At 34.1% G+C, this 27,720-nt stretch overlaps 4 protein-coding genes across 6 annotated transcripts; 2 read left to right on the top strand and 2 right to left on the bottom strand.

Moving 5' to 3' along the window:
- Positions 1-214: 214 nt before the first annotated feature.
- On the bottom strand, positions 215-3,956 carry LOC142533525 (squalene epoxidase 1-like). The gene is made up of 8 exons (XM_075640338.1): positions 3,587-3,956; positions 2,858-2,969; positions 2,599-2,773; positions 1,898-2,066; positions 1,475-1,693; positions 1,105-1,380; positions 643-921; positions 215-556 (listed from the first exon to the last, which is right to left on the bottom strand). The coding sequence occupies exons 1-8, from the start codon at positions 3,824-3,826 to the stop codon at positions 452-454; spliced, it is 1,575 nt and encodes a 524-aa protein (XP_075496453.1). The 5' UTR covers positions 3,827-3,956; the 3' UTR covers positions 215-451.
- A 7,493-nt stretch (positions 3,957-11,449) lies between these two features.
- Positions 11,450-15,698, top strand: LOC142533967 (amino acid transporter AVT6A-like). 2 transcript variants are annotated; one of them, XM_075640906.1, is made up of 7 exons: positions 11,450-11,912; positions 12,120-12,191; positions 12,465-12,617; positions 13,273-13,476; positions 14,399-14,864; positions 15,001-15,120; positions 15,205-15,698. In XM_075640906.1, exons 1-7 carry the CDS (start codon positions 11,528-11,530, stop codon positions 15,233-15,235), a joined length of 1,431 nt encoding a protein of 476 aa, XP_075497021.1. In that variant the 5' UTR covers positions 11,450-11,527; the 3' UTR covers positions 15,236-15,698. The 2 variants fall into 2 exon arrangements, with proteins under 2 accessions (XP_075497021.1, XP_075497022.1); XM_075640907.1 differs by lacking the exon at positions 12,120-12,191 and having other exon boundaries at positions 11,462-11,912.
- A 1,689-nt stretch (positions 15,699-17,387) lies between these two features.
- LOC142533966 (putative xyloglucan glycosyltransferase 12) lies at positions 17,388-21,019 on the top strand. Its single transcript, XM_075640905.1, has 5 exons — positions 17,388-18,819; positions 18,929-19,237; positions 19,489-19,779; positions 19,934-20,047; positions 20,161-21,019. Exons 1-5 carry the CDS (start codon positions 18,067-18,069, stop codon positions 20,782-20,784), a joined length of 2,091 nt encoding a protein of 696 aa, XP_075497020.1. The 5' UTR covers positions 17,388-18,066; the 3' UTR covers positions 20,785-21,019.
- A 2,227-nt stretch (positions 21,020-23,246) lies between these two features.
- On the bottom strand, positions 23,247-26,696 carry LOC142533511 (transcription factor bHLH76-like). Of its 2 annotated transcripts, XM_075640319.1 has the most exons (8): positions 24,878-26,691; positions 24,561-24,788; positions 24,409-24,474; positions 24,257-24,325; positions 24,025-24,096; positions 23,792-23,932; positions 23,645-23,715; positions 23,251-23,565 (listed from the first exon to the last, which is right to left on the bottom strand). In XM_075640319.1, exons 1-8 carry the CDS (start codon positions 25,325-25,327, stop codon positions 23,538-23,540), a joined length of 1,125 nt encoding a protein of 374 aa, XP_075496434.1. In that variant the 5' UTR covers positions 25,328-26,691; the 3' UTR covers positions 23,251-23,537. The 2 variants fall into 2 exon arrangements, with proteins under 2 accessions (XP_075496435.1, XP_075496434.1); XM_075640320.1 differs by lacking the exon at positions 24,025-24,096 and having other exon boundaries at positions 23,247-23,565; positions 24,878-26,696.
- Between the last annotated feature and the right edge of the window lie 1,024 nt (positions 26,697-27,720).

Raw genomic sequence — 27,720 nt, 5'->3', positions numbered from 1 at the left:
TTAGTATCATTCTACTTTGATGCACCGCTCCACGGATGATAAGTTATTGATTAATTAAATATTAGTGTCATATACTATTATTTTATCCAGTTGATTTAAAATTTGTTTAATGAGTCAAAGTTTAAAACTTGGGCCAATTAGAGGAATAGTTGCCGGCCCTGGCCCTTGCTCAATATTTTAAAACCGGAATCTATTTCCCATTGGAGACTAGTCATTACAAAGGGACAACATATTTACTTCCGAACTCAAGAAATGCAGCAACCAATCCAACAACATAACCGAAAATAGGAGCCAACATAACCGAAAACAACAACCTAAGAGCGAAAAACATGAGACAATAGACTCATTTTTCGACAATCTGCACAAATCTCACTAATCTTAAACCACTCCAATGCCGGAACTGAGTGGACTCACTGATGGCTCGGAGTTCTCTCTGCTTCTCATCCAAAACTTACATAACACGAGGAGCTCGGTAGTAAGCAGGTACAGTCGCGGGAAAGAACATTTGCCTAACTCCTTCAGCCTTAATAATGGGATAGATTATTCCCGAAGCACTCTGTTTCCACATATGCAAATCATACAGATGGAGAATTTGGAGACAGTTAAGAGAAGAATATGATAATGATGTAAGTATGTACTTACCGAGATCAATCTGGCTCCGATCCACATTCGTTTGGGGGAAGGGAAAGGGAGTAACAATCGGCCAACTCCATAAACAGCCACTGCAAAGAAGTGGCATACCAAGCTCAGTGGCCTGGGGTTCAAGCCAGAAAGCAAAGAAACTGGCCCGTCTGAAAAAACACCCCCAAGGCTCAAATAGTCGAAGCACGCCTGTCGCATCTCATTTCGTGCTTCATCTGGTGAAGCACTAAAGACCTTGTAAAGTGCACCTGCCAATGTGTTGATCGTGGAGGCAACTGGCTGCAGGTTGTATACAGGTGAGACAATAAAGTCATCGTCCAAAAAGTCCTTTAGATGTCAACCAAATACGTTTAAAAAATTTCTAAGCAAAGGGAGATTGGCCAAAGTATGACCAAAAGAAAATACATCACACCATAAGATAACCAAATGATATAGACTAAAATCTAAAGTGATTTGACTCACCTTTCGTAATGTGTAGAATGATTCCAGATATTTGCGAAGAGCAGGTGCATCATTAAGGTCGTGCAGTGGCCTCAGTAGATTGCGTAGTACAACAATATCAGATAAAGCCACTGTCATTCCTCCACCTGTCAAAGGGTGCCGCATGTTAAATGCATCCCCCATAAGCAATGCTCCAGGAGTGGGATGAGGAGCAGCCGGCATGCTCCTGTTTGGCATTGTCCTAATGTTTCCTTCCTCGATTGCAAAGATGAAAGCATCGTGTATTTCACGAGGGACCTACAAAAAATCATAAGAAAATAAATAGATGTTTGCATTATATAAGTGAAATAATATGTGTGTGTGTGTGTGTTTGTGTGTGCAGTACGTTTACCTGAGGAGCAACAACGGTCTTCAAATATTTTGCCATTTCGCCGTTTGATATGGAGGGCACTTTTTGACCGGGAACATCTACGAGGCATCGGATCTCTGTACTGCTGATGGGGTAGAACAAGATAGGAGACGGATCGGCCAAGATAACATGCCCGTGATTTGCATATGGAAGTTGGCAATTCTCCAAGACCAAACCAACAAAACAGGACGGCACATCAACCTGTCGAGCAGAATGATATATAATATCACAAGTAAATGATAAAAGAAAACAGAAACAGAACCGAAAAAAACCGAACATGTTAAATTTTATATAATTGTTGACACAGATACAATGAGTTATAACTGAAGTTGTAAAAATGGAATAGAAATGATTGGACTAGAGTTGAGAATCATCAGAACAGCAAAAGCTTGCAGTAAAGTTTACCTTTGGGTTACAAAGAGAACGACGCAAGTTAGAAAAGCACCCGTCGCATACAATGGTCAGAGGTGCATAAGCTTTTAACTCTTCACCAGATTTTGGTTTGTACTCCACCCCTTTAATAGTTCCATTTTCTTCTAGTAAAGACACTACAGTTCCTTGCTCCAATCGAACACTGTCAAACAAAACAGACAAAAATTGCCTCTATCAGCTGATACATTTATTTGAAAAAGAATAAACTTGTGACATGCAATCATCGTCAACGATAACATGCTCTAAAAGCACTCCAGAGTAAGCCTTGATACATCCCTCACTCCCTCGTATACGACAAAGATTCTATAATACAACTCATGTAGGACAAGAATCTTACAAGACTGAACTAAATTAATCTACCTCTAAATTATCTAACCTTTGGAAATCAACGATAATCCATCCAACATATCTTAGTTGCAAATAATAAGAATTTAGCAACAACAAAAGGAAAAATAATCCAGTTGTACCATAAAACTATTAATGATAAATAATCACAAATACGATAGTAAAAACTAAGACTTCTTGAATAAAGTCAGTTTTTCCTGTCTCATTACCCGTCACTCCCGGACATTGGTGGGGGCAGAGGATATTATCAAAAGCACACGTGGCGTAGGCCTTGTTAAAAATAGAATGGCGGAAAAGACATCAGAAAAAACAGGGAGAAGACACCATACTTGGGAAGAGATGCAGCTTTTTCACGCATCCGTTGTATGAAGCGTCCGTTGTGGAAGCTCCTTCCTGATACATCAGAATGAAATTTTTCCAAAGGATAAGAAAGCCGTGTAGCTTTTCCATCCTTGAGCAGAGCATAACCAAAAACTCTCTGAGCATCAATGTTCTCCACACAGTCTACAAAGAACACAACACATTTTCAACAGTTACAGAAATACGTACTCACACATAATTTGTTAGCACGAGAAATGCAAAATTTACCTTCCAATCCCAACTCAATCAATTTAAGGTATCCACCTGGTTGCAACAGTTCTCCGACGATCCGGTCCGGCTCAGTTAAATCTCTTTCAATCACACGCACCTGACGCCCTTCCTACAACCAAATTATAAGGTTCAGAGACTTTTACGGTTAATCTTTCTGTTGGAGTAGGTTAAAGAATAAAAAATTTACAAACAAACGAGGGAGAAGAAAAAAATCGACACCACCTTGATTCAAAGAAAAAATGAAAAAGGTGAATGCAAAACATCGCATCGATCAAAATATCAGTAATTTGTTTTCTTTCAGATATATTTTTATGGCATTATTATTAATAATATTTACTATAAAAACAGCACCGAATTAAAATTTTCTTCTGAACCTGTAAATAATTTGATTTTGCAAATAATAATTAATAATTGTAAAAGAGACACCCCGAAATGAACAAGTTAAATAGAAAATCAAGGTTTAGAAATATACAGAATAAGAATCGGAGTTAATTTCAAAGAACCAGTTTTTACACGCGTAACATGCATTGATTCATGTGCGTGCATATTCAAACTTCAAAATTATTCACACATTCAGCACATCGGTTTTTTTTTAAAAAAGCAAAACTTTTATCATTAGAAAAAACCACCCAATGCTTAAAAAAGTTAAAGAACCCATTCCCGGTCCTTAAATCCATAAAAAAATAGCAAAACCTCGACCGAATCGAAAAGGGAATATCGATGTACCTTCCCGAGAGTGTGGGCGAGGGCAGCGCCGGCGACGCCAGCACCAACGATGATGACGTCATCTCCGATGTTCCTCGATCCGCAATCTCCATTATCTGTGACGGTGGCGGTAGTGGTGGAAGCTCCAGGCTCCTCCTCGGACGACGAGCTTGCTTTCTTTTTGCTCAACAACCCATAGTAAAAGAGCAGGACGCTCAAAAAGGCAGCCAAAACAGATGGCCAGAGGATGAGATCCGCCATTATTTTCGGCAATGCAGGTTGAAGACAAGGGCAAAAGCAATAAAGGGTCCCCGGAGAAGGAGAGAGAATATAGCACCGGTGCTTCGAGCGAGGGTGCTTTTAATGCTTAAATGCTTCGCTGGATTGGTTTGGCGTTTATGTGTGTATATATATATATAGAGGAAAAACAAAAACAAGAGAACATGCAACGGCCTCAGAAAATTATGGGACCAAAATGTAAATTATAATTATGGCCTCCATTGCAACTTTTGCGCGATCTTCCATTTTTCGAAAAATTTGCCTGCATCGTTTTTTCTTTATAATAAATTATATTGCTAAAAGTGTAGTTGTTGTTTGATGTGTTATAAATTTACAGAAAGGAAAATAATGAGGAGAAGGAGAAATTGATACATAAAAAGAATATTACAAATCTAAATTTGATTTATGTATAACACTTTCCTTACATGATTGATAAAGAATTCAGTGTTGCTTAGTTAAAATCTTATCGATAAAACCTAATAGGAAAAACATGAAGGAAGAATAAAAAATATACAACAATTAATACTCTTCCTGAATTTAATCACCACAAAATCCTTTAATTGGTGCATCCCAGTTTTATGCACTTATTTCTGGAATGTCGATATGTTGGCGATGCTTTTATGATTATAAATCAATTACATCATCGTTAGAACGAATTTGTTGGACATTAATATCACATTTATCTTGGAGTTCAGATGTGTAGAAAAATTTGACGAAATGTATTTCGTTATATCCGTTTAATAAATCATTCTTTCAGTTATGCAATGCAAGCGACATTATCTTCAAATATAGTTGTTGGATCATCTTTAGTTGTTAGCAGTCCACATGAGTCTTGAATGTTTTGAGTCATGGATCTCAACCATATACATTATCGACTTGATTCATTCGTTGCAATGATTTCATAATGATTTGACGATGTCTCTATTAAATCTTGTTTCGTTGATTTTCATTATATAGCAATGTGTGATCGTGTAAACATATAACATGTTTGAGATATTATTTTGTGTGGATCTGAAAGATAGCATGCACCATGCATATCCTACCAAAGATGAATTTGATTTTGACGAAAAAAACAATCTTATGTTTGTTGTACCACAAAAGTATCTAAATATATGTTTTACCGCGTTCCAATGTATTCGGATTGGGTAATAGTTATATCTTGCTAGACTGAGTTATATCTTGCTAGAATATGAACTTAAAATGTTATATCTGATCGAGTGCAATTTGCAATACATGATAATGCATCAATAGCACAAAGATATTGTACTTCACGACTAATGATCTTTTCTTCATCTTCTTGGAGGAAACTGATCTTTCTTAGTGTCAAGTGATCGAACAACCATCGGTGATCTCAGTGGATATGCTTTGTCCATGTAAAAGAATTTTAGTATTTTTTTTAATGTATGAGAATTGATGAAAAAATATTCCTTCTGGTAAATATTTAATTCGCAATCGAAAACAAACTTTTGTTTTTCGCAAGTTTTTCATCTCAAATTCATATTTTAAATAATTAGTAGTTTTGGTAAGCTCATTTGGATCCCTTATAAGATTTAGATCGACGTATATTGTTATATTAGCAAAACCATCATTCATTCTTTTTTGTAAAAATGCATGGACAAATAACATCATTCATATAACCTTCTTGGATTAAATATTGACTAAAGCATTGTACCACATGTGCCTGAATTGTTCTAACCAATATAATGGCTTTTTGAAACTTTATTGAGAATATGTATTGGGGGTTGCGTCATTTGCTTACGGTGATTTAAATATTTATGCTATTTTCATGTATATGTCACTATCAATCAAACCATATAAATACGTAGTGATCACATCCATAACTTGCATGTCCAACTTTTCTGATACAATCAAGCTAATCAAGAATCAGAAAATAGTGGTGTCCATCACATATGAGTATGTTTTCATATAGTCAATTACATCTCTTTGAGAGAAACCTTGGACTATGAGTCAAACCTTGTATCTTTTAAATTTCTCCATTTTCATTTATTTTTAGAACAAACACCTATTTATGTCCTACAAATATTACATTTTTAAGTGTTTGAACTACGAGTCCAATTACTTTACGCTTTTTTAGTTAATCTAATTCGGCATGTATAGCAGCCTTCCATTTTGGCCAGTCATTTATTTGCTAAAAGTCTCTAATATAATGTGGTTGGGGATCTTCATTATCTTACATAATATTAAGGACTATATTGAAGATGAAAACAATATCTATGTTTGGATTACTTCTATCTCTAATTTTTTAAGATATTAAATAATTTGTTGAAATCTCGATAATTTCGTGTGATTGTGATTCTTTAAGATCACGTTATACACATCTTATTTCTCTTACTGTATCATGTAAAGTTGTTTTTTTATGGAGATTTTAGTTCTTCTTTGTCTTGGACTTTTCTTTGAACCAATTCGTTGACCATAATTCTAATGTATTTTAAATTCATTTGCATGTAAAGTATTGTATGGTCCTGTAGGGTCATCGATTTTTAGTTGAGTATTATCTACTTGTATGTGTGCTTTTGTCACATTTTTCGTATTAACAAAAGCATCGGACAATTGGATTTAAATTCTTTGCAAGTGAATGATTCTTTCAACTTATTTCTCACATTGATTATTTCGGACATCATAATAAGATAATGTTTTCTCATTGCAAAACTTTTTTTTGTTGTCCTTCATGATACAAATTTTCTCTCCTTATTGTTGCATAAAATATTTCATCAAAGTGACAATCTGCAAATCTTGAAGTAAACATATCTCATGTTAAAGGCTCCAAATATCTAATTAGAGATGATGAATTATATATCACATAAATTTCAAGTCTACGTCAATGACCCATTTTGTTCCGTTGTGTGCGTGAGTTGATGATTTTTACAGCACAACAAAATACTTGAAGTGGGAAACTTTAGGTTCTCGACCATACGCCAGTTGCAAAAGTGATTATTGATGAAAATTAGTTGTGCTTACACGAGTAAATGATGCATCATGTATTATGACATGACCCCTACGGACAAGGACGGAGCTAGAATTTTGATTCAGTGTAGGTGACGGTATTATATAATTAATAAAGCAAAATTAATATAAAATATTCTAATCATAAAACATCGCAAAATAATTATCTTACAATTTTTATTTTCGAGTCTTTATATTTTGAAACATTTGTATGATAGCTTCATTATCAATGGTCGAAATATATTTTTCTCTATATAGACAATGAGACTATCATTCATCCAATCATTACTCAGAAAACACCACTCTACAGTCGCCTTTGCAACTGTTGGAATTAATGCCAATATCATAATATTATAACTAGTGGGTACATCATATTTTTCTTTGACAACTAACTTCTCTGAAAGATCAGCAATGCCTTTCAATCCTTGAAATCCTTTGTATAACACATATAACATATATAAATTTCAAGTTGATCAACGAGTAAGAGGATTTTAAATCTTGAAAAATATTGTTGATAAAATTCAGCTAGTTGTATAATTTTTTTCTTGTCAAAAGCAAATTGTGGACACAAAGAAGTAAATATGTATTTTCCTCTCAGAAACAATCATTTAACTCATCATAGAATAAATCCACACGATAGTGATGCAAATTTGTCACTTCTAGTGGATTACGATGGGGACGACCACGTGGTGCCAATGTGTGAACATGTCATCCATTTTGAGAACATTAATATAATGTTGCTAACAAAAACAGTTAACCTTCTTTAAAAATGAAGCCCGACCATGAATTTCATCTTTTGAGGTCGGTATTTGTATACTAGTACCACATTGCCTTCATAATATCCTGATCTCTTTTTTCAAAGTCGTCGACAATTCACTTGCAATTCCTAATACATGTTTCATCAAGTGTAGATTGAATGCAAAATCAAATGAAAGTATAGACTCCAGCAGATTAAATGCCTCGGTTTTTTTTATCATGAGAACTTGAATCATCTTCTGAAATTATTTCAAGCACATTACTGACAGCAAATAACATGGAAATACAGCTGATCAAAGAATTGTAATGTGACTCCAACGTGTATCCCCATCATATTGAATGGTAGTTTCGTGACCTCAAAATAAATGTCCTTGTCACAACAAAACTCTAATACAATCAATCGAAGCATTAAAAAGGATATGATAATCATTCCGCATTTGCTTTGACTGTTTGTGCAAAACTAATTGAATGTGCTCATCTTGATTCATCAAAGTTTCATATTCGTTCGAGCTTTATGATATTTACTGTCATACTAATTTGTGAATCATTCACTAACTAAAACATTCACTCCTATGTGTTTTCTCTTAGTTGTCTTGAAGAGATAATAATACAAACAATACGTGACAATTTTTTTTACACTAACCAATCACCAAATTCATTAAACCATGAAGGATTGAATCATCTATATTAGCTCACTCCAAATGTTCATATTGGGAATTCATAGCCTGAAAGTTAACATGGACTTTTTTGCAAATATTCCCTTTGAACTTGATCTCTAATATTAATATTATAAATTGGAGTCCTTGGGCCAGAATCTGTCGGTAGCTGTGAGAAATCAAATTCTTCAACTGTGACATCTTCAATGAATTGTACTTCTTGTTCTAAAACTTTTCTGTTAAAAAATCTATGTATTGTAGATATATTGATTTCCTAATGAAATAAAAAAATTATAATATGTTTAGCTTTTATATATTAATAAAAACATCACTTGTATATATCATTTAATTTCCTAGCTACCAATACCAAGATAATAATCACTTCTAAATAAATTTTTTAGCATTATTCCAATCATTTATAGATGGTAGAACAATAATTTATCTATTTTCTCGATAATTTTGGTTCCCGTTGATTTCAATCAAAAGCTGATACTCTTTTTTTTTTTTTTTTTTGGCTTTATTTGTTCCAATAATCAATAGCTTTATTATTATAACTCAATTTTTTCATTTAAAATTTATAAATTATAACTCCCCGAGATAATACTAAAATATCATATATATACATATATTTATATAATTTGATACTTACAATTTTTTTCCTCTAAATAAATATATAATATTATCAAGCACATAACCAAATAAAATACCCTCTGTTTACAATCTTTTGGCCTCTATATCCAAGACAAAGGAAAAAGTAAAAAAAAAATTAAAAAAAAATAAATAATAATAATAATAATAATAATAATAATAAAAAGAAAATTTGAAAACCGAACAAATTTATTTGAACATATAAACAAAATTAATCCATATTTCATAGCAATATTTAATTCAAAATTTAAATTTGAAACCTAAAATCTTATCACAAACAAATTTACTTGCCTACATCTATTTTTACATACCTAAGAAGCCCCATCCAGAATGAAATCAGAAAAGTGATGGGCCTGGTCTGAAAATGTATTGATCTGTGAATCAATGTATTGATCTGTGAATTGTGTGATTAATGTTAAACAGTGCAGACCAAATTAAAGAAAAAACGATTAGGGTCACGAGCCAAGTGTAGTAACAGGCTCCAAAAGTTTGTTTAAAAGATATTTTTTTTGTCCCACCTACATTTGCTACTTTTTTTTGGGGTCCAGTGCAGGATGAGCTTCGCTCCTGCCTCCAGAATATGGTAGTTCTGTTTTCATTAGTAGCTGTCTACCAATTCATTGCAACCGTTTAATAAATAATTCTGCAAGGTCGTTTATGTTTATGAGCATGAGAAATTGAAATCTTGATTGACATGCAAAAGTCATCAAATGCTTTTGATTTGAAATTTAACATCATGACAAGACGATCTGTCTTCATTGAGTAATCAGATAATTGAGCTACTGATTTAATAATTTGTCCACGTAGTCTAGCAAACTTTATAATTCATGATTAAAGCGAATTAACATGTGACCATCTAATTGAGACATCATTAAATACCACGAAATTTTGAAATGGCCCACATAGTGGGTGTAGAGGTCCACAAATATCCTCGTTAATTTAAAACTTAAAATTTGAATTTCATGTTCACTTTATATCACAAGGATCAATCGAAAAATAATAATATTGTTTCCCTAAACTTCGAATATACTTTTACTTTATAGTTTTCTCTCCCCAGTGATGGAAAACTTTGTTTCACTAAAATAAAAAATCGAGAAATTACGTCATAAAAATCTCATTGTCATGAATTCAAAATATTTCAACATATTTTTTTATGTCTCCAAGAGACTTGTTGTAGTACATTTTTCGCACCATCAATAATTCCAATAATAAACTTTTGCATCAGCCAAAAGTCAATAGTAACTGGTTGGCATAAATTTACAATATTTGTTGCAAGCAACATATCACATCCCCAAAATATGACGCATTATTTTCAATATCAATGGTTCAATAGTTGATTGAAAGTATTTGATAATTAACCAACCAACTCATTTTCACCGATGTCATTCTTAGTAAATATTTTGGTAAATATCAGGTTGCGAGTGTAGGTTCATGTTTATAGTTAGTTACTTATTAACTCCATAAAATATCATGATTTAATTCCAATTTGAACTATTGGTAGTGATACCAAATTTAATAAATCAATATGGATTTTAGAATCTTCTGTTTTTTTTTACTCAATAATCTCTTTATATTATTGTTAATCCAAGAACTCCGGTTCATTGGATAATATTACTCTTGTTTACTATCAATAATTTATTATTATAAAATTGAGACGAAAAAACCAATTAATCATGCCTAATTATAAAAGTATTTGTATGAATGGTATTTATTGGTGCATAAACTTCTAGTTTGCAATACCAAAAAATTAAGTTTATAACATCAACAAACTTACGTTTATAATATTAAAAACTTCAAGTTTACATGATTCAATATTACTAAACTTCTGGTTTATTGTCAAATTAATTTGATTATATTAACATATATAAAAATATTATTAGTAATAAATATCTTATTAAACACAAAAAAATTTCTTTACTTGTCACCGTCAATCAAATGATTTTATGGATCTTTAACACATTCACATTAACGATGAAATTATAATTTAGATAGACATAAATTGTCTCCACAGACTTTGTATCATGCTCGATAGAAATAAGAATTAAAACTATTATAAACTTGTACCTCAAATAGCATTTATGTTGATCACATGTTATAAATTTAATAGAAAACTAGATAATCAGAAGAGAGAATACGGAATAGAAATAAGTCTTATTTCAACGAAACATCTCTATTTATATGGTAGAATGATTGATACATAAAAAGAAGATTACAATAAAATCAATCTAAATATCATCTATACATAACAACATGATTGTTTTTTTTTTTTTTATGATTATGGTTTTTTATATTATCAAATTTTAGTTTTATTTCATCTATTTGCATGTTTATAAAAGATATTTCAACCTTTTCAAATCTCAATTCGACACAATCAATAATGTTATCATCAGTTTCTATATTGAATTTGATTCATTTTATTCTATTCTTTCTGTACACTTCTTTGCCTTGGCTGGCTAATGATTCTTTCATAAAAATATGTATTAGTTATTTTTTTTTTTTAAATGACATCAGTTAAATTTACCAACACACAATTACCATCCACCGGACCCCATTGACGTGTCTAACTCTCATTCGCTACCACATCAATTAATGTTTTCACTCGCTGATGTTTCTTCCCTCAATAATCCAGGGTTAATTTTCTTTGCTACACAAAGCAGCGATGCCCTTCGCGGATCGGAAGCACCGCCGGACCCAGAGGTCCGCCCCGCTCCTCCCGAAGGACCATGGAGGCGGAGAATTCGACGGTGCTTCTTTCTCCGGCGCGGTCTTTAATCTCTCCACCACTATTGTCGGTGCCGGAATCATGGCCCTCCCGGAGACGCTCAAACAACTCGGCGCGATCCCGGGTTTGATGGCCATCGTATTGGCTGGAATGCTGACGTATAAATCCATAGAAATGATCCTTCGGTTCAGCAGAGCCGCCAAGACCGGTTCGTATTCCGGTCTAGCTGGTGACGCGTTCTCTGGAGCCGGTCGCAATCTTCTTCAGTTCTGTATCGTCCTTAATAATCTTGGCATGCTGGTGGTTTATATGATTATTATAGGTACGCGTCAACTTTCTTATACTTTGTTATTTATTTTTCAGTTAATTTCTTTTCGAATATTTTTGTTTCATTGATTCTATGGATCGATTTTGAGTTCATTGGATTTTCTTATTGCTTTGATTTAGTATTAATATTTTTATTGGGAATTTGATGGATACTATCCTACTCTTCATGGGCTTGATGATTAAGTTTTTGGTTTATGAAAAGAAATTACTTCATTCATCTGGTTCTTCTGGCACGGGGAGATTGCAAAGCTAGACCACATGTTACCCGGCTCTGGTACTAGATGTAATTTGAATCGTTAACTAGAAAAACAGTAAATATTATGAATACAGTGTTTTAGGAATGGGGATATTTAGTTGTCTGTTCAGGCTTCAGTCCAAAGCTACAGTTATTTAGTTACCATTAGCTACAAAGGCTAGCCTCATTAATGGACCCGTAACGCACATAACTTAATTTTGAAGAATTTTCTTTCTTTTTTTTTCATCAAGAGGCCGAGCTCATAATGTGTAAATCTACAAATCACGAGCTCATATTCATTTCATTTGCCAGGCGATGTGTTATCAGAGACATGGTCACAAGGAGTGCACCATACGGGTGTAATGGAAGAAAGGTTTGGTCTTCACTGGTGGACCACACGCCGTTCCATATTGCTCCTCACAACCATCTTTGTTTTTGCCCCTTTGATTTCTTTCAAGCGTATCGGTGAGCTACATATATGCATACACGTTTTCTTAATATTGTGACTGCAGTGTTGAAAATAAGTCCACTCTTTGTGGATAGGTGACCGGGTTCTCATGGACGAGAAATCTTGATTATGGATGGGAACTTTATTCCTGCATTTTCCTTTTTCCTATCAATGAATAACATTAAAATTCCTATTATAAAAATTTTATGCATCTCTTAACATCGTCCTCGTCATCATACGAAAGTTGATACAATATCGAAGAAACTGATCTACATTTTTGGCCGTGCTTTCAAAATTTTGGATGCCTCAAGCATCCAGAGATTCATCCTCTTTCGAGATAGGTGCAGAGAGTCGGAAGTGGAGGAATTTATTTTTTTACTATTGTGCCATTCAATATTCATTTAGATGGAAATATTTTGAAAGATATAATTGCAATTTGCTTGGTTGATGCAGTATAACATTTTTGAATGGATGAAGTTTTCTAAATTGAACCAATAGCTTGACTGAGACATAAGATGATCCTTTGGCTAGACATAATGAACATTTTCTTGCATACTTTCTAAGATAACTTGTAAAGGTTGCTTAGTTTTTTTTTATGGCTCTCTCTAGAAAGTAAGAGCGTAGCATCATTCTAACTTTCCAAGTACATTGTTTTAATGGTTGTGGTATCAGATTCTTTACGATACACTTCAGCATTGTCGGTGGCCTTGGCTGTTGTGTTTGTGGTGATTATAGCAGGAGTAGCTGTTATCAAATTGATAGGTGGAAGCATTGGAATGCCTCTACTACTGCCTGATCTTGTTGATCAAGCAGCTTTCTGGAAACTTTTCACCACAGTTCCTGTACTTGTCACTGCGTATATTTGTCACCATAATAGTAAGTTTATCTGAAACTACTTGACATTGTTTCTTTAATCTGGTTGATACTGCTTAAAGGTGAAATAGTTCATTTTGATGCTATATACTGAGTGATCATATGCCATTTGAAACACCGAACCTCTTTACCAATTGGACTTCTGATACGGAAATTAATCCTTCAAGGCCCAACAAGGAATTATCAATCCAGCAGCATAGGCACATGATAAAGGCCCACTCAGTTTTAGAGTTTATCACAGAAGAAATAAGTCACACGTGTGAGGTCAGAGGGGGCGGAGAGTTAGTTATGCACAGGGGAGTGAGGGAATAAGAGGGAGGGAGTAGTGGGGAGTGAGGCATACCAGAATTTTGTTGAGAGTTTGCTAGCTTTGCAAGAGCAAGGAGGATCTTCCTTCTTTAGTGAGAGAGTAGAGTATTTTCGTTGTATTTCCTTTTCTTATTTCAGAAACTGTCTATAACTTTTCAGCTATATTCCAGAATTATTGTTGTGTTATTTCTTTTGGTCGCATCAACCTCATCTTATGACATGCGGTATTTTCCAAGTTAACTATTTAAGGAACTGTTGGACGGCCTTGCTCCAAAATTTTCCTTTTTAACAGATACATTCTCTAAACTCAAGGGTTTGTACTTGGTTAAAAGTAACTTCACATGGTTGACTTACGTTCAGAGTTGAAGGTGATTATTTTACTGGGGAAGAGGTTTTCCATTTTCATTTGCATTTATTATGTTCTTTGGGTTCCACTGAAACGTAGTCTCTTTTCTTTTCTTTCTATTTTTGCCAAAATTTCTTTCTTGAAAACTTCTTTCTAGTGTCAGTATTGTCTTTTGCCACTGTTTTGGTGTGTCTTATTCATTATTAAATCCCCAATTCTACATTTTTTAGGTTCTGATTTTTTGGTTTTGATTCTTGTCCAACTTCATAGTTCATCCAATAGAGAATGAGCTAAAAGACCCCTCGCAGATGAAGTCAATAGTTCAGACCTCAATCACTCTGTGCACTTCAGCATATGTAGCAACCAGTTTCTTTGGATTTCTCCTCTTCGGGAATCAAACAATGGATGATGTTCTTGCGAATTTTGATGGAGATCTCGGTATCCCGTTTAGCTCGTTGCTTAATGACATTGTGAGAGTAAGCTATGCCATTCACTTGATGCTTGTATTTCCGATCATCTTCTTCTCTCTTCGTCTCAACATCGATGGTATCCTATTCCCATATGCCATTCCCATTGCATATGATAACCGGAGATTCTTTTCAGTGACACTATGTCTCATGGCCTTTATCTTCATGGGAGCAAATTCCATCCCTAGTATATGGGATGCTTTCCAGTTTACTGGTGCGACAGCTACTGTTTCCGTTGGTTTTATTTTCCCTGCTGCCATTGCCCTCAGGTGAGTAGAAGTTGCAACCACCGTTTAAATTAATGGGATTTAGTCGAAAAGCCTAATTTATATTTATTAAAGTCGAGCGCAGTAGGTCATTTCAACATATAGTACATTGATCTTCCCGGCTCAATGTATGATGCAGGGATACTCATGGAATTGCAACAAAAAACGACAGGGTAGTTTCTTGGATCATGATACTTTTGGCTGTGTCTTCCAGCACTGTGGCCATCTGCAGCGATATTTACAGTGCTGTTAAGGATAGGTAAGGAGCTGAGCATATCTTGCACCATTGTGTTAAAAGAATTATGGGGCACACTTGTCATTGATCTCGAACTATGACTGGCAGCCGGGGAAAAACACCTGAACTATACTTGTAAAACTCAAATAGAACATAAATCCAGCCAAGTGATCTCTCTGTTCCTGGTAAACGTTCATACCTCTCGATTTTCTGATTCGTTGCAAGTGTGATACTTTAAACTTAAAAGAGTGGTGCATCCAGATTTAAAAGAAAAAGGATGTTTATCTGTTGTTGTTTGACTCCATTTTGAAAATTTCACCAACTCTTGGTATTTCCCAGTCTTCAGAACAGTGGTTTTAGGTAAATATTTGATAGTGAATCCTTATACAGCTTATACAGAATTACAGATGACATAACAGAATAGTGTAGGCTTCGAGATGTGATTTTGTGCAATTTGTCCATGATTATTTTCAAGAATAGCCTTTTAATAGATAACGAATGGTGCTTTGATTTGTCTTGGTACAAATATTTTTTTATTGGATGTTGAATATGATTTTGATTCATATATCACAAATTCAGCATTGGGTTCTGCTTATGGCTCATTTTTTACCGTCTTCGGTTCCTTAAATTCTTATTTATATTGTGGTGTGTTTGAGATAGTGTTCGAGTATGCTTAGATTTCGATCTTTGAATGTAATAGCAAGTGTTGTTGGTACAAAATTAAATTGGTCACGGTTGATTTGTGAAATGGAGCCGACATTCTTTGTCTTCATTCATTGAATCAGTGGACAAAAAAAAGTGCATGCGACCATATTTTTAAACATCCACTAGGCCTCATGTTTTTTTTCTTGTGAACTTCATAATGAATACCACACAAAGTTGACAGTCCAACTAAAATACCTTAAATGATGCTTGTATATTTCTATAAAATATTATAATCTAAGACTGCCTAATCTAGAACAAGAAAAGCATTCCAAGATTTCCACACACATGCATAAATTTGCGCTCTCTCCTTGTTTTTTTCACGCTTCAATTTTTCTTGGATTGAAAATATCGCTTCTACCACAGCCTCTCCTTGTTGGTTTTCCGTTTTAGTTAGCAACTGGTTGTGCCTTGGATATTGGAAAATTAGAAACAATTTGGTAGCTCACCGTGTCTGTGAATTTACTCCAAATCCTGTCTATAATATGAACCCGCCTAAGAAGGCTATTTTCGCTGCCTGCTAGCTTAAATTAGGCAAAACTCACTTAAATTCCTCATCAAATTCAAACATATTGGATGATGCAAATTCGTTTTCCTAAAGTTTTGAATTAGATCATGTGTATTTTGGAATAAATAAATGGTAATACGGCATCTACTTTTTAAACTACGGTCTTTCTCATTATCTAACCATATTGTCATCGCGAACCAATCACCCCACACAAATGATTTTGAGTGTTCAAAAATGAAGGAAAAAAAAAACGCAAACAAGCTTTTTCACTCGAAAATAACTTGTTGCGATGGAGGCTTTATTTGTCAACAATCAATCATAATCTTCTTATATTCTCACTGCAGTTCGTGAATGTATCAACCACTTAAATCCCAATCGCCGTATTGAGGTATATGTGCGTACAATTAGCCTTCTTCCAAGTTCTCTCATTTGAGATTCGGAACATAATTTTTTTCCCAGTAAAAATCAGATCCGAGGTATCCGAGGACTTCTAGTTCCTCCAAGAAGCCCCTCTCTTCGGCGAATGGTGCAGCTCACACTCTATTACCACTTCTGTTTGTTCTTACCCCTCTTTTTTTGTTTTAAGGCGTGGGAATTTTTTCCTTTCTGATTAATCTAGTAATCAAAGACCTTACTCTTTTTCAATAAATTTCAAAAACTTTCACCTTAAAAAAAAAGAGTACGAAGTAATTGCTCGGCGCTAATCATCAAGTCAAATCGAATAACTAATTTTTTTCCGTAACTTATTTTTCAAGTTTTTTTTTTTTTTTTGTCGATTAAACTCAAAAAGTCGCATGATTTTCACAAATTCCGAAACCCTTTTTGCGACGATGAATCTATGAATTGATGCATTAACTCTTACCAAATCCATAGCTTAAAAGACGCCGGCCTTGATTGACCATCATTTACCTCTTAAACTTTCATTCTATTTAATAATATGATTTATTTGTATTGAAATCCAAAGCAACCGTAGATGGTAGAAAGGAGTACTAAAAAATTATTGCTGGCATATTAAATTATAATTTGTAAATATAAATAAACAATAATGATGATCTCATTTTGGTTTTGTTTCCTACGTACTTCTCCGTGTTGAGCTGTTACCCTTTTTCTTCATTCCACCACTCTTACAGCAAGAAAAAGAAGCAACCTGCCAACTGGGTAATCTGTCTAGCAATGTATATGCTTACATATTTTTTCCGAATTATTAACATGGGTGGCAAGCTGTAAATGAATCGCGATAAGGAAAATAATGAACTTGGGTACCGTTCATGTTCTTTCTTCTTCATCTCTAAGAATATGAATATAATATTGTATACAACAATACTGTATTGTCTTTCTGATTTCTATGCTGTATTCTTTCTGTGATTTCGATATTTCTTCTTCCTTTCAACACGCGTCCACACCTCCATTATTCTATGTATCTTAATGCCATCCAGAATGAAGTTTTTGTAGCATTCACTGTCTCTATTGCCGCACCTCTTCCCTCTGTTTTTCTGGACTTTCTTTCGAGTTCATATCCTGAAACTCCTGAAGAAAGGCTCCTATATCTTTAACTTTCGTGGTTTCTTCAGCATTTTCCTCGTTAACGCTCTTCAAATAGCTTGAAAGTCATTAAGTTTTTATCTTTAGGTGTTTCTTCAGCAATTCCCCGCCTGGAATTTCACCATTTAGCTTGAAGAAGGCTCACCGATTCCGCATTTTTTTGGCCATTTTGGCTCATTACCTCTTCTGGGTTTTCGAAAATAACTTGTTTGTATATAATGGCCCCATCCTTGTATTGGTGGGCAAAGGAAACTCACAGGGGGACCCCTGTAGTTGTGAAGATGGAGAGCCCAAATAATTGGTCAATGGTGGAGCTAGAATCCCCCTCGGAAGAAGACTTCATGTACCCAACCGGCGCCGTTCCAAAGGGCGGCCGTAACAAGAACGCCAAGCAGACCACTTGGGTTCTTCTCCTCAAAGCCCATAAAGCCGCCGGTTGTCTCACCTCCATCGCCGCTGCATTTTTCTCCCTCGCCGCCAGCGTTCGCCGCCGAATCGCCGATGGAAGGACCGACTCCACCGACACGTCGGAGGCAGAAAACCCTGCCGTCAAGTCGAGATTCGTTACCTGCATTAAAGTCTTCCTTTGTTTTTCTTTAATCCTACTAGGCTTTGAAATATCTGCTTATTTCAAAGGGTGGGATTTTGGGGCTCCAGATCTCCAATTGCAGTATCTTTTTACGCTAACAAATCTTTTAACCGTGAAGGGTGTGTTTGATTCGCTTTATTTGAGGTGGGTTCTGATCAGAGTCGAGTATCTTGCTCCACCGCTTCAGTTCTTGATCAATGTCTGTATAATTCTCTTCCTTATCCAAAGCGTGGATAGGCTAATTCTGTGTCTGGGATGCTTCTGGATCAAATTCAAGAATCTCGAACCAGTAGCCAAACAAGAACTTGTCGATGAGTCTGGTGATGGGGGTGGCTATTTCCCCATGGTCTTGGTTCAGATACCAATGTGCAATGAAAAAGAGGTGACACACTGATTTTAAAGCAAAAAAAGGAACAATTATTGGTCGAATTCTTCATTTCTTTATTGGTTTAGTTACTGGACACTATTGGGTTTTGCTTGCATTGTGATAGGTTTATCAGCAATCTATTGCAGCCGTGTGCAATTTGGACTGGCCAAAAGGGAGAATGCTGATTCAAATCTTAGATGATTCGGATGATCCGACAACCCAGTTGTTGATCGAAGAAGAAGTACATAAATGGCAGCAGAATGGTGCCAACATCATATACAGGCATAGAGTTGTTAGGAATGGATATAAGGCTGGCAATCTTAAATCTGCCATGGGTTGTAGCTATATTAAAGATTACGAATTTGTCACCATATTTGATGCTGATTTTCAGCCTTTCACGGATTTTCTTAAAAGAACTATGCCTCATTTTAAGGTATTTTTACTACTCACAAGTTTGGGCAATTGCTTGGGAATTGTCGCTTCAACTGAATTTGTGATCTTGAATTTCCCTTGTTCATCTTGTCAGAACATGTTCTATCATCCAAATTCCATTAATGTGGCATTTATTTCGATCAGTATTGGTTACAGTTTGGGATAATATATGCATAAAAACTAGGCAGATAAAAGTGTTGTGTTAATTGTAGGTAAGCTAAAATAAAGATGTGGTTACTATTTGGTTTGTAGGATAATGCGGAACTAGGATTGGTTCAGGCAAGGTGGTCTTTCGTGAACAAGGACGAAAATCTACTAACAAGGTTGCAGCTCATTAATTTAGCATTTCATTTCGAAGTGGAGCAGCAGGTTAATGGAGTTTTTCTCAACTTTTTCGGGTTTAATGGGACTGCTGGGGTGTGGAGGATAAAGGCGTTGGAAGAATCCGGCGGTTGGTTGGAGAGAACCACTGTCGAAGATATGGACATTGCAGTACGAGCCCACCTTCATGGTTGGAAATTCGTTTTCCTCAATGATGTTGAGGTATATCTCAATGCAATAATTATTTTTTGGCTTTTTGATCCTTGTAGTTTTAGTTTCTTTCCAAGTAAACTATACCGTCATGAAATTCTTGATTTTAATCTATTTAAGCTGTCTGCGAACCTTGTTAATTAATGTTTATTTATCAAAATTTCAGTGCCAGTGTGAGTTGCCCGAATCTTATGAAGCATATAGGAAGCAGCAGCATAGATGGCATTCAGGGCCGATGCAATTGTTCCGACTCTGTTTGCCAGCCATTATCCGTTCAAAGGTTTGTGCAGAATCTTAAAACGGTTTTTTTATGATAATTTTTGTTAAAGGCCAAAACATATATCGTGTGCTGTTGATGCAGATTCGTTTTCTTTCTAAATTTGGTATGTGCAGATAAGCGTTTGGAAGAAAGCCAACATCATATTTCTCTTCTTCTTGCTAAGAAAACTCGTACTCCCGTTTTACTCTTTCACCCTTTTCTGCGTCATTCTTCCAATGACCATGTTCATCCCGGAGGCGACCCTTCCATCATGGGTTGTGTGTTACATTCCCGCGGCAATGTCATTTCTTAACATTCTTCCGGCACCCAAATCTTTCCCCTTCATTGTTCCTTACTTGTTATTCGAGAACACAATGTCGGTAACCAAGTTCAATGCCATGATCTCCGGCCTTTTCCAACTTGGATCTGCATATGAATGGGTCGTCACGAAAAAATCCGGGCGTTCATCTGAGGGGGATCTGGTATCATTGGTTGATAGACAGCCGATGCCTCAAAGGGTTAGCTCAGAGCCGAATTTAGATGAAATTAGAGTGGAAATGAAGGTGCAAGGAGAAAGGGATCGTATGAAAAAGAAGCATAATAGGATATATACCAAGGAGTTGGCCTTGGCATTTCTGTTGTTGACAGCTTCAGTAAGAAGCTTAATGTCTGCACAAGGGATCCATTTTTACTTCTTGCTATTCCAAGGCGTGTCGTTCTTGCTCGTGGGGCTAGACTTGATAGGCGAGCAGGTATAATAACATTTGCCCCCTGTTTCTATATATATATATATATATATATATTTTTTTTTTTTTTTCTGTAAATAAAAAGCGCGAGCAGATCCAAGATGATGCATGAGAGGTTCAAAAGGGGAAATGGTGATGTTGGTTTATCACTAAATAAGATCACATTTCCCTTCTTTCTTTCTTTCTTTCTTTCTTTTTTTTTTTTCTTTTTTTGTAATTTAATTTATGTGATTCTTTTGTTTTTTTAATTCCCCTTTGTATTTACTTTTTGTACGAAGTAAGGGTTAAAAATCAATGAATAGGTACACTTCACGTGGTATCCACCTAATAATGTTCGTAACTGATTTAAGTATTTTACAACTTTCGAACTCATCTATTTATATTGATTAATTAAGTATAAAAATTGATAAAACTATCGTAAATTTGACAAGTCAAATATTTATATGTAACTAATTTGGATAAATGCTGGTTATTGTTCTCGTTTTATGTAAGTGACAATAATTGATGCCGGATGTTTTTAATTTTTTAGTCATCTTTAATTTATGAGATACTTAAATTTGATAACATATAAATTGTATATTATTATAACTATTTACCAATATATAAGAGTATTGATATATTAATTAAATAAATATTAATTGAATGTTGTCATTTATTTGCAGTTTATAATAATATTATTTTTGATAATAAATCATTTTTTTATTAACTTTTATGACACATATGGTAATATTTCATATTAACTCATAAACATAATAAACATAATTAAATTAATAATGTCTTATTAATATTATCTTCAGATAATAATATCTTTAATTTTTTCAGGTTGTTATATATGGATAATATGTGTATCCTTATTTTAGGAAAAATCTATTGTATTTATAAAGTTTGAATAACAAATATAATTTTTTATTATAATATATTTAATTTGAAAACTGAATTTATTGCATGAAAAGCAATACTTCTTTCTCGTATTTTATTTTTTGTTTAACAAAAAAAATTTAATATTTTTCTATTTTATCTTTTCTATCTCAATGTAAAAAGTTATAAAACAAATTTATTCATGTTTAAAAAATACGTTTATTTATTGTTTTTTTTATTTATATATTTCTTTATATGCGAACATATACTCTATAATTCATATATTTTGTATACATTAAATATGAATAAGTCGATTTTGCAGTTTTTCATTATCTGGACTTAAACTAATACATTATTACGTGACAAATATATAAGAATTTTAAAAAATTTATGTACTTTTTAGTTGCAAAACTACATTGATAAATGCATTTAGATATACTATTTCATTATTGTGATTATAACCTTATTTAAATATCTCATTTCTTACTCAACTATCAAACTTTGTTTATTTATTATTTTGACCATTGACAAATCCAATATTTTATTTAAATGTTTGGCAAAAACTTGTGTGAGACGGTATCACAGATCGTGAGACGGTATCACAGATCGTATTTTGTGAGACGGATCTCTTATTTGGGTCATCTATGAAAAATTATTACTTTTTATGCTAAAAGTATTACTTTTTATTGTGAATATCGGTAAAGTTGACCCGTCTCATAGATAAAGATTCGTGAGACCGTCTCACAAGAGACATACTCTAAATGTTTTAGTTAATAATGTTTCTATCATATATTTCTTCAATTTGAAAATAATCGGTTGTCATTCAATATAAAACAATATTTGAAAACTGAAGAATGATTCGTAAACCAAACCACATGATATATTTAATCCCTTTTTAAATATATAATTTAACACAAAAATTCATATGAGACAAACTCACAGTTCAATTTTATGATACATACATCTTATTTGGATCAACAATGAAAAAGTATTATTGTTATTATTATTATTATTATGCCAAAAGTATTGTTTTTTTATTGTAAATATGAGTATGTTTGACACGTCTCACAAATAAAAATTCATTAAACAAGTCTCACAAAAGACATATTCTTAATTTAAACATATAATTTCCGACTAATTACCACAAGTAGAATAAATAGATTTAAAAAAATTAAAAACTCTAAAAAAAGTCGCATAACTTTTATTTAAACATGTACTTTCTGGATAATGATCATAAATAAAATAAAGAGATGAAAAAATTATAACTCTAAAAAAGGGCATATAACTTTAATTTAAACATATAATTTTTGACTAATTAGCACAAGTAGAATAAAGTGAGTAGAAAAATATGAACTCTAAAAAAAGACATCACAAGAGTGAGCGAACATTCACGGAGCAGCTAGCTATCATCATTATTATTATATTAATATCGATTTGTATAATGAAGTGAGACAGACATACATTCCATGTTAATACAAGTGTGCAAAATTAAATGTATATTCATAGTGTTATGCCTCCAGTCGAAAGTGAATGAACCAAGGGAAGGAAAAAAAAACAAACAAAAGTGGTAGAATTAATGGTTTGTTTGTTTTGAAACATAGGATCGTAAAACGCTGAATACAACAATAAAATCAATCATCTTTCACTATTCCCAATCCAATCCTCATTTACAATAAGGTTTCGTGAATCTAAACAGTCATTTTCTTCTGCTAAAATTCGAAGAACAAAGAGTTATGACTCATAACACCTATTAAAACAACAATAACAAGATAAGTTTAACCATATCTCACCATTTTCTTAGAGAAAAGAACCCAAAAAATAGTAATAATAATAATAAATAAATCTCCAATCAGTTCAGTCTACATCTTGTTAGAGGAGAAACCATCATTTCCCAACTTTTTGACAAATTACATAGCTCCGTCGTCGTTTACATCTCTGAAAAGGAGGATAACATGTTAATGAGACAATGAAGTTGAATAAAGATTACTAAAACAGCTCTGTTCGAGGCGAGAACCTTTTATCCCTGGCTGCATTGGAACCGGATCCTGTTTGAAGGATACTTCGGAGTTCATCGTCAAATAGAGTCTGTATGAGATGCGAAAATCTTATCAGTCCTTTGAAGACACTTCATACAAAATAAGCTGAGGGATCTTTGTGTTACATGTGGTAAGGGGCAGAACGGCTGAACGGTGCCCGGGAGTCCATTGAAGCTGCCATGTGAAAATCCTCGAAGAGTGTGAGATGGGTTCAGTCCAGGGTTGATTCCATGTGTGTTTGCATTGCCACCTTGCGAGTTAAGTATCTAATACGAGTGAATGAACACAAATGGTTTACAAAGGCTCTGTTTACAAGAATATTACTAAATACTAGTTGATTTCATATATTATATCTCACAGTTTTTGATAAGATCTGGTCTATATCCACTTTCAGTTCTGGATTTAAAGTTGCTAGCTTCATCGACAAAAACTGCGACCACAAAGTTTACTCATCTTCGTGATATACTAAAACTATAACTTGATAACAAATCAAACCATCTATTTTGGGGAGAAGGAATAGGAAAACTTCTATATTTTCCCAAGAAAAAACAAATCAAACTTAATACGGTTCGTACAGCAATCAGACATACCTCAACCTGATGCTGGAGTGATTGCACATAGTTGATAATCTCATCAAGCATAACTGCTTTCCCAGTGATCTGGAATTTTAAATCAACAAACTTCAATGTAAAGTTGAGCAAAATAGATTTAACCGAAAGTTAAACCAAACAAGCCCGGCTACCTTGTTGCATCCCGGGACCAGTTCTTGCAGCAATTTCATCCTCTCACTAATCCTCTCCCTCCTAACCTGTTGACCATATTATCTTGCAGACTTCATTTCACAAATTTGGCAGAAATATTCCTTACAATCCTACTTACTAATAGAAAAATTACCCTTTCTGCAAGACTGTGACTACTCGTGGCATGTCCCCTTTTAGCTCTCATATGAAGGTAATTTTCTTTAGAAGGTTCGGCAACAACAGCATTATTTTTAGCTTGCTCGACACCTTGCTTACCCCGTAAATTTGTGGAACAATTTGGACCGAATTTTTTATTCATTTCGTCATGTTCTCCAGGTGATTCAGTATCCTCAGAGGCATCCTTACCATGTTCTTCAGCATTCTGTAATGCCAATGGGCAAAGGTGATGTTAGATCAACTCTTTACATTGGTACATTAGACATTTAAAGGGGGAAAAATTGGATTAATTACCTTAAATGATGCTCCAAACGACACTTTTCTTTTCCACTTCCCATTGAAGGAATCTCCAAATACCCTATGTTCCGAGGTTTGGCACTGATCCAGATAAATTGCACCATTTCTTGAAGCGCTCTGAGTACTAACTCCATTATTTTGAGCAAAACTTGAGTGGATGTTGCCAAATGAATTGTCCATTTCTGAAAAGCATCCACTTCCAAAGCTGGGAGCCTTTGCCACCAAATCAAGCAGATTAGGATCAGATGGGAAATGAACCAGATGGGACGATCTTGCCAGAATCTGATTTTCTAGCACAGGTGAGTAATGTGGATCATTAAACTCATTTTGAGCAAAATATGACGAATTTTCAAGATTCCCACCCCGATTTACCGACGTAATTGAATCCCAGTTAGATCCATAAAAAGGCTCTATTTCACACGAAGCCATTACCACCCCTCTATCCATATTTTCCTCAGAACTCAGGATCAAGAGACAAATCCAAGAACTTGGAACCCCAAATCTTCTTACTTCGGAAGGAATGGAATACAACTAAAGTTGAAGTGGTTTGATTTTGACCAAAAACAGCGGGTAAAATCTTGCGGGACTTACCAAGAAACAAATAAAATTGTCAGCTTTATAGTACTGAGAGGTAAGTTAAAGCAAACAAAAGAAACCCCCAATTTGAGCATCCTGAAGTCACAGAGAAAAAGATTAAAAATATATCTATAAAATAAAAAATCTTAGTACTAGGCACAATATCTACACAGCTATCCAAAGTCATTTTTTGTTGAATCCTAGCATCAATCCTACTCTAATGTGGAAGAAGTAATTCTCCCGAGACAAGAAAGTATGAACCTTTCATAGCTTAGAGTAGACAATGAAGAGATTAAAGGTATTGGGCCTACTGGCTAAGCAACAGCTCATCAGACTTACGATAACAGATTCCTTATTCACTCTTTTGATCACATAAAATATATCGCATCAACGAAGAACAAATCTGCTGAATGCTTAACCCATAATTTAATATAATCAACAGTAAATCTCTTCACCAAATATGAAATTATCTAGTTACTACTAAAAAGGACCTAACACTAACAAAAAAAGGGGGCTATGTTTAAGCTGCTTAACCAGAAACTTTGAGTAAGAACTCAACAACTCAATAAGTAGGCTAAGAAGAAAAGCAAAATTGCAAGGACCCTTTTGTGATATTCTCACTGTGGGTGGCTAAAATCGATAAAAAGGGATCAAATTCTGCTTGAGCTATAAACAAACAGAATATGAGCACAGTTTCAGAGGTATACAGTTAGCCCCACTCGGGGCATCCATCTTGCTTAAATTCCACCCAAAAAATAAAAAATAAAAAGTAAATTGCACGGCCTAACAAATAATATCAGAAAGAGGACAACATATGCATCAAAGTATACAAATATAAAGATAATTAAAACAAATACTTGTGTTTTTACCATCCAGTAAACAAAAGTAACATGTATGATGATTTTAAAAGAAAAGCCAACCAGTGTGCCAACTACTCTCGCAGATTAAATTATTTCAGAATCCAACCCCTTATATTGTAAATCATACTTTTCAATCTAATAATATTATTCAACATCATCATAAAATAAAGGTTCTTCACACTAATAACAAGCTTGATGAAATGACATCTTTTCCTTTACCTTTTTTTTTACGAGAAAAATTTATCTGACAAATTCGCCAACTATTCTTACAGACTTGTCCTTGCTGTTACACACTCAATTCTCTAAGTGCCAACCAACCTAACAGTTCTTTAGATAAAACTTCATCCCTTGTGGTGTCGTGACAAAATCCAAGTTTTTATTTATCAGAAAACACTACTTTGTTACGGTCATAAACGACAAGTTTCATTCTTCTGCTTAGAGTTCAATCCATCGCCTATTTAACAATCTACTTGGGTTGGGCCTACGAGAATTTGGACTCAACGCAATTTGAAGCCCATTACATTATTATTCTCCGCCCCTTTATCGCGGCAGGCCCGGACGATATATATCCAGGAAAAATACATTTAATTTAAATGATTATAATGTTAATTATGATATTATATTCTGTATTTATACAAATTTTAATATCATGATGTAGCAACAAATTTTGATATTTTTAAAAAAATTCCTTCACGTTCTTAATAAAAAAAATTACAATGAGAGTATATAATTGCTTGTCATTCAAATTATAAACAAATCTCACATAATTTATTCCCAAGTCATATTTCCTTATCTCCCATTTCAAAACGATCCATAACTTGTCTGTCATACAGTCTCATATATCTTTATATTTCAATTTTTATAATAAGCGTAAACTATATAATTTATGCAAAAAAATAAAAATTAAATGCATATGGTAAATGTATTTGGCCTATAATTTATAAAATCAGTCTTTACTTTCACGAAGAAAAAACAAAGAAGTAAACAAACAATGATAATTCAAACACGGATTTTGGTGTTAAAAAATAACTCAAAAAATGAATAATGATCAGTATATAGAAAAAGAATAGGAAAGAGAGAAGAAAGACGGGGGGGAGGGGGGGGGGGGGGATACAAATTTATGGGAAAGATTGGAAGATAGGTTTTGTGATTTAGAATTTATGTAATAAAGACAAACTTGGTGGAAGATAAACCAATTATTTATTTTATTAAATAATGGTGAAGAAAAATGGAATTTACGTAAGCAACGGGTGGACCGTGCTGTCTAATAACGATGGGCCACACACATATTTTACTACAAAAAATGGCCCATCATTAATGGATTATGGATCGATGTTTCAAAACAAACACATAAAAATATTGTTCAGTATTTACCTCTTGAATTTGTTGGAGATAAAGATTATG

This window comes from Primulina tabacum, chromosome 18 (assembly GCF_025594145.1).
Source record: "Primulina tabacum isolate GXHZ01 chromosome 18, ASM2559414v2, whole genome shotgun sequence".
Lineage (NCBI taxonomy): Eukaryota > Viridiplantae > Streptophyta > Magnoliopsida > Lamiales > Gesneriaceae > Primulina > Primulina tabacum.
Note: the sequence above shows the minus strand (reverse complement) of the source record. Positions and strands in the feature narration are given on the sequence as shown.

What these genes read in the sequence shown, in the direction of transcription:
- LOC142533511 (XM_075640319.1), bottom strand. Translation starts at nt 25,327, where the DNA reads ATGGATAGAGGGGTGGTAATGGCTTCGTGTGAAATAGAGCCTTTTTAT. An exon ending in CACTCCAGCATCAGGTTGAG is followed by an intron (nt 24,097 to 24,256) that starts GTATGTCTGATT and finishes TTGTGGTCGCAG; the next exon opens with TTTTTGTCGATGAAGCTAGC. An exon ending in AATGCAGCCAGGGATAAAAG is followed by an intron (nt 23,566 to 23,644) that starts GTTCTCGCCTCG and finishes CCTCCTTTTCAG; the next exon opens with AGATGTAAACGACGACGGAG.
- LOC142533967 (XM_075640906.1), top strand. Translation starts at nt 11,528, where the DNA reads ATGCCCTTCGCGGATCGGAAGCACCGCCGGACCCAGAGGTCCGCCCCG. An exon ending in GTATATTTGTCACCATAATA is followed by an intron (nt 13,477 to 14,398) that starts GTAAGTTTATCT and finishes CCAACTTCATAG; the next exon opens with TTCATCCAATAGAGAATGAG. An exon ending in CCTGCTGCCATTGCCCTCAG is followed by an intron (nt 14,865 to 15,000) that starts GTGAGTAGAAGT and finishes TGTATGATGCAG; the next exon opens with GGATACTCATGGAATTGCAA.
- LOC142533966 (XM_075640905.1), top strand. Translation starts at nt 18,067, where the DNA reads ATGGCCCCATCCTTGTATTGGTGGGCAAAGGAAACTCACAGGGGGACC. An exon ending in CAATGTGCAATGAAAAAGAG is followed by an intron (nt 18,820 to 18,928) that starts GTGACACACTGA and finishes GCATTGTGATAG; the next exon opens with GTTTATCAGCAATCTATTGC. An exon ending in TTTTCCTCAATGATGTTGAG is followed by an intron (nt 19,780 to 19,933) that starts GTATATCTCAAT and finishes TCAAAATTTCAG; the next exon opens with TGCCAGTGTGAGTTGCCCGA.
- LOC142533525 (XM_075640338.1), bottom strand. Translation starts at nt 3,826, where the DNA reads ATGGCGGATCTCATCCTCTGGCCATCTGTTTTGGCTGCCTTTTTGAGC. An exon ending in GATTGAGTTGGGATTGGAAG is followed by an intron (nt 2,774 to 2,857) that starts GTAAATTTTGCA and finishes TGTTCTTTGTAG; the next exon opens with ACTGTGTGGAGAACATTGAT. An exon ending in CATTCTACACATTACGAAAG is followed by an intron (nt 922 to 1,104) that starts GTGAGTCAAATC and finishes TACAACCTGCAG; the next exon opens with CCAGTTGCCTCCACGATCAA.